The 9629-nt window shown below is 37.4% G+C and overlaps 1 protein-coding gene across 1 annotated transcript in view; it reads right to left on the bottom strand.

Moving 5' to 3' along the window:
- Positions 1–2249: 2249 nt before the first annotated feature.
- Positions 2250–9629, bottom strand: part of IQCH (IQ motif containing H) — a 111235-nt gene continuing 103855 nt past the window's right edge. The window contains exons 18-21 of the mRNA XM_026648387.1: positions 8281–8406; positions 7027–7088; positions 5591–5699; positions 2250–4126 (exon numbers count right to left, since the gene is read on the bottom strand). Of these exons, the coding sequence (XP_026504172.1) occupies positions 4025–4126; positions 5591–5699; positions 7027–7088; positions 8281–8406 (399 nt within the window). The 3' untranslated portion in view covers positions 2250–4024. The remainder of the gene's footprint in view (positions 4127–5590; positions 5700–7026; positions 7089–8280; positions 8407–9629) is intronic.

The raw sequence follows: 9629 nt of genomic DNA, 5'->3' as shown, positions 1-9629 counted from the left end.
GACAGCATTCAAATATTGAAGTCCTGACTCACAGTCCCTCACCCTAATCAATAGACCACAATTATTCCCCAAAAGAGGCACCAATATTTTATTATAGTTAATAAGAGGATTAGATCTTATCAAATGAAAAGCAAGCTCCCAGTGTTATTCCATTCAGTGCCATTATTTCAAGTACTTCACATTTCATAACAAATTGTCTTGCAGGAACTGAAGTAAGAATACTTAAAGCATATGCCTAACTGTAAGCACATGAATTGTCCCATTTAGCTGGTGCTTATGTCCACAGGTCCCATTCACAATAACATTAATACAACTAAGAATATTTAAGTTTTTGAAAAACATTTATAATTGGCATAGTAGAGTTTTTATAGATTCTAACACCAGAAGGGATCATTGTGATCATCTAGTCTGACCTACTGAATAGCACAGGCCATAGAACATTCCTGAAATCATTCCTAAAAAGTATATCTATTAGAAAAACATCCAGTCTTTTTAAATGGTCAGTGATGGAGAATCCACCATTGTTCCAATGTTTAATTACTTTCACTGTTAAAATTTTATGATTTATTTCCAGTCTGTATTTGTCTAGCTTCAACTTGCAGCCACTGAATCATGTTAGAAAGAAGAGCCCATTATTAAATAGTTGTTCCCCATCTAGGTACTAATAAACTGTAATCAAGTCATCCCTTAACCTTCTAGTTGTTAAGCTAAATAGACTGAGCTCCTTGAGTCTCACTATATGGCATGTTTTCTAGTCTTTTAATCATTCTCATGGTTCTTCTCTGAAACTTCTCAAATTTATCAAAATCCTTCTTAGGACACCAGAACTGGACACAGTATTCCAGCTGCCGCTCTCCAGCTGCCCAGTTCTGAAGGCAGCGCCACCGTCAGCAGCTGTGCAGAAGTAAGGGTAGCCGTACCACAACCCCCCTACAATAACCTTGCGCCCCCCCAACTCCTTTTTGGTTCAGGACCCCTATAATTACAACATTGTGAAATTTCAGATTTAAGTAGTTGAAATCATGAAATGTACAACTTTTAAAATCCTATGACCGTGAAATTGACCAAAATGGACCGTGAATTTGGTAGGGTCCCACTGAGAGCTGTCCAGACACGAGCCCCTTAATCCCAGATGCCATATTTTCCTGCCACCCTAGATCTGGATCATCATGGCCCTACAAATTCAATGTGCAAGGTATCTTTATTCAAGGGGTCATATTTTCCTGTAGCGAGAGGGAATAGAATGTAGTGGCATGAGCATGGGATTAAAAGCACCATGAACACATTATGCTGAAATATATTTGGAATTTATTTTTTTTAAATTGAAAATTGGCATTTTAGTTGATAACAGCCATATTACTAGAAAATGACATTTTTGACACCAGCAGCATGAGAGTTGAATGTGAGAGATTGTAAAGCAATTTCAATCCTTCCATCAACTCAAGGCTCAGAAGTGCTAATAGTAATTAAAAACTTTTCCCTCCAAATACATTTCACACTTTGTACATGCTGAGAAATAACTCTCACCATGGGAACTTTCAGATCGCTTGTGCTGAGCAAAAACAGGTACAGTTTTCTTTTGTCAGAACAGAACAAAGACATAAAGAGGCAGAGGGTTTCATTTACTCCTAGGACACTGCAGTCTACTGAGTGCCAGTGAACTAATGAGCCTCTCAGACCTTATGTTGTTCTGGCATGAATCAAGGCTTGATTCTTCTTAAGCCTTAGGAAACTAGCTAATTTCCAGGTTGATATCATCTGCGGAGTGGCTCACCCTCCCCTGCCACTGTTTGTAGTGACCAGTGGAGAGGTGGGGTTAGGTCAGAAATCTTGGAAGAGTCTCTTGTTAAGAGTAGGAAGTACACAGTATGTACCTTGGTTGCAGTGGGGAGGAAGTTAGGAGTTTACTTATCTTCAGCATCAGAGAGAGAACAGAAAATGAATATATCCATTGTCTTTGTTTTAAGGATTAATAGGCAAAGAATGCTGTTTATTAGTTAAGTCGTTTGGCAATGGACTTCTTGGAAGCAAAAGATCACTATTGCATCTATCAGAGGCAAGGAACCTGCTGATCTCATTTCCAACTGCAGCAAAACAAAGGCTTCTAGAAAGGATGATTGTTGGCTGAGTTCCACAGTAGAAAAGCCTGCTTGTGGTACTAGTGTCTCCAAAACTGAGGAATTATTGAGACTACCTGACAAAAAGACCCAAACAATTTAAAAATATATACATTTATATTTTATTTGAAGAATAAATCAACATATCATATAAAGGTTCTCACTTCTATTTTTATTTCTTCAACTACTGTGGAGAATACAGAGGCTGATCAGAAGTTTATGCACTGAGTTCACAGATCTGTGGCTCGTGAATGGCACTTGAGTATTTCAGTTAAATCTGTCTTTGAAAAAGAAAGGCCCTGTACACTGTAGTTCCATAGTGAATTGCATTACTGACTGGAAAACCCTGGCTTTGGTATTTGCTTGAGATTTTTTAGCCGTACGATGGTAGAGACTTGGCATGTTCAGGAGATAATACATTCAATCTGCAGGAGGAAATAAATTGTAATTTAAAGCAAGAGCATAATCTGCCAGCAAGATAAATATTACAGCCTTGGTTGGGGAGACAGGTCTTCCCCTTTCCATTGCCCTCCTGCCCTGAAGACAGCAAATGGCAAGTAATCTGATGCTACGAAACATAGGAAAGAAAAAGTGATTTTACCATCTATATCTAAATTACTGACACAAACCATTTCTGAGTGCTCAAAACCTTCCTTTCACAATTTACAAATAGGGGCAGCAGAAGAATCCTCAAAAACGAAGAGAGGAAAACATTATACTTTAACAAATCTGGAAAAGCTGAGGAATTCTAGAAGACTGAAAAAAAGTGAAGGCGGTGATATTTAAAAAGGTTAAATGTGATGACATAGGTTACTATTGGCCAGTTAGCTTGACATGGATCCCAGGCAAATTCATTGAAAGGCTGATATGGGATCCAGTCAATAAAGAATTAAAAGAGGGTAACATAATTAATGATAATCACCATGGTTTTATGGAAAATAGATATTGGCAAATAAACATATCATCTTTTATTGATGAGATTACCTTTGTCAACCAAACTTGTAACTGTGCTGATATAATATACGTAGATTGCTATATGGCATTTAACTTAATACCACATAGAATTTTGATTAAAACATTAGCACTATTACAAAATCAACATAGAACATATTAAAATGGTTAAAAACTAGCTAACTGATTGATATCAAAAAGTAATTGTACACAGGGAATCATCATCCAATGGGGATGTTTTCCCACAAGGATCTGTTCTTGGCCCAATGCTATTCAGTATAATTATCAATGACCTGGAAGAAAATATAAAATCACTGCTGGTAAAGTTTGCAGCTCATACAAAAATTGGTGGAGTGTTAAACAACAATACAGGTAAGTCAGTGCTACAGAACCACCTGGATCTCTTGATAAACTGGGCCCACCTGAACAACATGCATTTCAAAATAGCCAACTGCAAGATCACATGTCTAGGAACAAAGAACACAGGTCATGCTTCCAGGCTGGGGGACTGTATTTTGGAAAGCAATAACTCTGAAAGGGACTTAGGGGTAATGGTGGATAACCTACTGAACATAAGCTCCTAGTGTAATGTGGTGGCTAGAGTATGGATGTATAAGCAGTGATATAGATAAGAAAGTGGTATGACCACTGTATACAGCTGTACTCCAGTATTCATAATATGAAGTTGGCGGACAGATATAAGAAAATGGACCTTTATTTTGTTCCTCTGTTCTTCACCAAGATTTCCCTTTGCACAACCAGGGATATTTTAGTTATTGTTTTACAAATAATTTAAGCTCACTCAGTAATCATTAAAATTTCCAGTCTAAGCTAATATTCATTCAATTATCAATAGACAAGGACAACAAAACACGTAACTTATTTCTTTCCTGCATTCCTGAGAATGAGGACGTTTTCCTAGAGGTTTAAAGAAAAAGTTTTAAAATTTCAGTCAACTATTCTTGGGGAGCATCTTCTTTGGAGGATTCCTCTTCTTCAAATTTCAGTTTGTTTTCTGCGGTTATTCCCAGAATTGCTTCAATATCTTGAACTGCTATCTGTAATAGATCGAAAGAGTGCAAGTTATTTAATGGATGTTATACTGGAATAAATTCCCCCCAAATTTTTCAGCCAGTTGTATTCCTCCCCCCTCCCCCCAAAAAAGTAACCTGTGTTATTTAACAGAATGCACCAATAGAATCTTCCACTATTACTGTGGGATTGGGGGTGTATTTATTTAAAAATAAACACAAATATATATAAATCCGAGATAAATGAAAATATATAGCTAGACACATTTTGTTATTCTAATTAACTAAATTGTGTTTTATTATGCATATATAAATCATTGTTAATTCACTATAAATAAAATGAATTAAAATCCCCTTTTACATTTTTCTTCAATACTTGATTTTGAGTCCCTCCCTCAGATCAGAAAAATCGTTTTTTCTATTTATTGTGTTACATGCTAAAATGTAATTATATTTTCCCCGAAAAATGCCATTTGACACTACTCATCACAAGAAAATACAGTTAGAGTTAAGATTTAGTCTGTTTTACATTCCCACCATATCAATTACAACACAAATTTGCAATATAGGGTTCTCTTCTTGCCTTTTAAGAAACTGTTTATAGTTCAAGTTTTTAAAATCTTCTGTAGAGCTAGAGGGTCTATGGGTTAGCAAAAGAACATTTGCTGAAGTTATGCTACTCTTTAGAATCAAAAGATAGCATCATTTTATAATAAGCAGTTGTTTCCACTATAAACTAGTCGCTTTGTACTTTCTTATGGCCTGATCCAGCAAAAACGTACTATTGGACGTAGGGCTGGATTCATTATTGCCTGATGGTTTCTTTTCACCAGCCATGCTGGTGCATAAGGGTTCCCCGGGGAACATTCCCAGTGTAGAAATGCCCAATGCCAGGTGCAGAGCTCTGCAGCTGCCCTGGGTTCATGAATAAGGTGAGCTCAGGTGTGGAGTGGGTACCCCCAGAAGAGGGAGTGCGAAGGAAACAAAAATGAAACTGTACTAGTCTGTTTCAATGTTTAAGGTAACATGGAAAAAGTAAACCGATTGAGAGGTGAAAAATGAGTTGGATGTTTTAAATGTGATATTAATATTTTAAGTGGTCATTAGTAAAACAGAGAACTTCATTTTTTAATTTAAGATTTTTATCTTGATGGTATTCCTTTAAAAACAAAAGAGCCAATTGTGACAGAATTCCCTAAAGCAGCAGGGTAGCCTCCTTTGCCTCTTACATTGGAAACGCAGAAGCTTTGGGGATTTGGCTTACAAATGATTCCAAGTTAAAGCATGTTTGTTTTCAAAGAAAAAGTTTCAAACTATTAAATTTAACTAACAGGTTCATTGGGAGACTTGCTATATTGACCTCCACACTGTGAAATATGTACTGCTAACAATGAAAAAGGAATGGTTTAGCACTTGTTTACAATACAGCATGAGGTATTTTCAGCCCTGGTACAGAAATTAACCAGGATCGTTAGTTAATTAACACCTCACCTTAAAATTGGTCTCGCCTTGCATATTAGGTGCTGATATTTCTTGATGGATGATGAAGAGATTGTGAGCAAAGGTCATGAGGACCCCCTGGAGATCCTCTCCGATTGTTCTGTTAATGATATCCAAACAAATGAGTTTACCAATGATTCCCTTCACATGCTTAAAAACAATCGGCCTCTCATTTGTGCCTGTCTGGTAATGGAATTTAATGAGTATTTTCAATCTCACAAGGTGGCAATCTTCAGGGAGATCTGAAAGATGAGGCTCCATTTTAACTTGTCAACAGAAAGGATTTGTGTAATAAATAATTTTTATTAATCAACTTAGCAAAGGAGAGCAGTAGGTTCAGCTATTCCAAGCACAAGGCTACCACTGAGTTAGGACAGTGGTCTTAGCATATATTTGAACATTTAAATCAGTTTAAAAGAATTGTTGCTATTTCATGCATACACAAATACAATTCATGCATAACGCTTTCTTTTTGTGATACACAGACTCTTGAACTGCATCAGTATAGCTTAGACTATTGCAATGTACGTAGAAGTATTAGTATTAGTCTTTGGGGCTTTAATCTCTTGATAGTACATCCAGAGTCTCACTATAGCATATTTCATTGAGGGGGAATATGCCTCATTTAGCGCCTGTCAGTTGCACATTAACCACAGTGCAGTAAAATGCAGGATGAATTATACTGCTGAGCTATTTAAAAAATGTTACAACCTGAACCAAATGGTTACATTTTTGGAACTTAGTTTCCAAATTAAAATGATTGTCTGACATGTATTTAGCAGTCTTGTTTGAGGGAAAAGAAATATCAAAGAGAAAGTGTTAGAGATTCCACAGGATGTAAGTAAGGGCAAACTTTGGATGAGAGTCAGCTTCATTTCATAAGACCAGATCTGGAGGCAGTGATGTGTAAGGTGGTGTGAGTTATACAGTAGGAAGTGATTGTGAGTCCAAGATTCTAAGAGGGGTAGAAAAAAGGTGTAAGGTTCACTAGGGTGGAACCAACACTAATTTAGGGGTTAAATTTTCAAAAGGGCCAAAGTCCCATTTTCAAAAGCACTTAGGAGACTACAGTTGCTAAGGGCCAAGTCACTTTTGAAAATTTTACCCTAGATCTTCTACACCTTCCCTTCTGTTGAGTTTCTTGCTAACTCTCCTTCTAGCTCCTGGGTTTGTAAACTACACACCCTTACACCCACTTACCAAATTCTTTAGAGCCATCCTCTATTCTTTCAACAGACCAGTTTCACTGGAAGTCATCACATTACAACTAAATAGTGGGTGACAATCACTGAATTGCCAGATAGTCTTCCAGTAAATCAACACTTATATTAAAATCCATGATGGTAATACTTTGTACTTTCATCTTCTTCAGCTCAAATAACTGTCCACTTGTTTACCTGGCTATTTAACTTATACTGTCTACTTACATCATTCCCAATCTGTACCGCTTGCGATCTTCATACAGTATAAAAACTGTTCCTTGTTTTTCCTGTTACATTGAAAAAAAGTTAGTTTAACTGTTGCTTAAAGCAGTGTACATACTGATACTTACAATAAGAGATGCTAACATCTATTGTGCAAGGATGGTACGTACAAAGTCATGTCATCAAGAAAGGATAGTTTTAAACTATATGTACTGGATTATGACTCCGTGTAACCCAAGTAATTTGTACTGGAGAATACAATATAATAATTCTATGTAAATCCAAATATACACATTTCAGAAACTGTTCAGAAACAAATATTTTGTGCCTTCTACAATGGTGGAATGGTTCAAGTATACACTTTGTTAATTCATCAAGATAAAGAAGGCCCATAAGAGCATTACATTCTGTAAAGTTGAGAGAAATTGAAAATGTTTTTAGTCTTTATTATGTCTTCTAATTCATTATGGGCTAGATCCTTGTTCCAGGGGAGTCAGTGGCAAAACTCACAGGGTCTGATTTTCAGAGGCGCTAAGCACCCATGATCATATCATTTGGAAATGTCTCCTGATATGAAAGGCGAGTAGGAGAATATGAAGTCTTTGCTGAGTCACCATGTGGAAGACTCTGTCCCAGGATCCAGATACTCTTTCCTTTTATTATTCCCTCTCTACAGACCATCTCCTCCCCTCTTTTTCCATGTTCCACTATTACTTTCTCATTGCTCTCTTCTCTTGCTCCATTCACAATCCTCTACCTCTTCCTTCTCCAGTGAAGTCTGTTTCTCTGCAGCCTCCATCCATCCTTTTGTTCTCTGTTATCACCTGACATCTCTCAATCTCCTTCTTCTCATTCTTCACAGAACCACTCCCACTTTTAAGCCCACTCATACAGATCCTCAGGACAGTCGCCTATTAAGGAGTCAACTAAATATACTTAATATAAAGGAAAACAACAGGAAACCTGTTGCAAAACCAGATTAATTTATATGGGGCCTGCTAAAGAACCCTTTGTAATTTAGCTTTCATACAACAGTCTCAGTAAATCTGTTAAAATAGAGTTGTGTGTTAAAGTACTACCAGGTCTGCCTTATGGCACAAACAAGATATTAGGACAATTTTATTGTGAATTTTGTCCGATATAACAGAACTCCTGCCCATGGTACTGTGCTGTATGACTTCAGAGGGTTATAGTTGCCAGACAGAAGTTAGGCAGAGGGACTATTACACATTTCTACACATTTTTCTCCTTCCGTACCTGGACATCAAATCCAATGCCATGAGCCTTACATATCTGGAGGAGAACACTATAGTAAATTACTGAAAGGTTGGAGTGCCTCAGCTGACTGCTCATTACTGCATAGCGGCTGCTTACTGGAGATGGCTGGAAAAAAACAACAACATATGATTCTTCATTTCATATTGTTTTATACAAAGCACCTACAATTTGCTATTTAAATATAAAGGACTTTTGCTGTTAGTTATACTGGTGTAAATGTGGAGTAACTCCATTTCTATTCGCAGTGGTATTCCCATTCAGAGCAATATCAGTTGAACATATAACTCAGAACAATGTAGGTTTCTGTGGGGCAGATTCTACTCTCAGCTATATTGGTGTAAATCTGGAGTAACTCCCCTGAGATGCTCTTTGTGAATCACCTGTAGATGTTTCAATTACTTCACTGATGACTGAAGCGCTCTGGAACCATTGTATCAGATTTTGACTACAGTGGAGCCCCTCCAGATGTGCACTGCTATAGCTGAGAGCAGAATCTTCACGCTGTGTGCAAATCTATATTGTTTTCAAGTTTTATACTCAACTGCTATTGATATGAATGGAAATTCCAGTGTGACAGTCAATGGAGTGTCTTGGGCTAGGAATAGAGGGTGGCATATAGATTCCCCAGAGCCAGATTTACAGCTGGCCTCACTCCAGGTCTGCACATCCAGCCACTGCATTTGCATGCACATTTGGCTTTCTCTTTATGTAAATCTCGTAACTTGATGCCTCACCCCCAATCTGCATTTGTTAAGAGTTTGTGTTTGAAAATGCAGAGGCCATTTTAAAAAGTGTGGCCTTGAGTATTTATACTGTAGCACATAAAATGCAGTATAGTTTTTGTTATTATACAGTATTACAAATCTAAAAAAGTTTAAGCCAATGTGACAGAGCAAAGCCAGCCAGAGATTCTTCTTCCCTGGCAAGGAGTTGCGGTCTGCATTTTCAGGAATCTGGACACCATAAAACACAGCAAAATGAAGAAAATAAATGCTAAAATTCTGAGCACCATATGTGTGAAAGATGTTTTGATATTACGAAGAAAATGCCAGTTCCTGTTCATTATTTCATTTTGATGTACTTAATCTTGAGAGCAAACAGTTAAGGGTCTTGCAATCAATATATGTTTACTTTTAGAGTAACAGCATCCCAAAGCAGGATATGACCAACCTCTCTTCAATCTGATACTATGGTTCTTCAGTATCTTCAGCAACAATCATCAAAGAAGTAATAGAACAGTCAACATGTGGTTCAGACAGGACCAGGGCCGGCTCCAGGCACCAGGCAACCAAGCACATGCTTGGGGTGGCACCTGGTAAGGGGCGGCC

The sequence above is a fragment of the Terrapene carolina genome, unplaced genomic scaffold, assembly GCF_002925995.2.
Source record: "Terrapene carolina triunguis isolate 2854851 unplaced genomic scaffold, T_m_triunguis-2.0 Scaffold67, whole genome shotgun sequence".
NCBI classification, from domain to species: Eukaryota; Metazoa; Chordata; order Testudines; family Emydidae; genus Terrapene; species Terrapene triunguis.
This window is presented reverse-complemented; position numbering and strand designations above follow the sequence as displayed.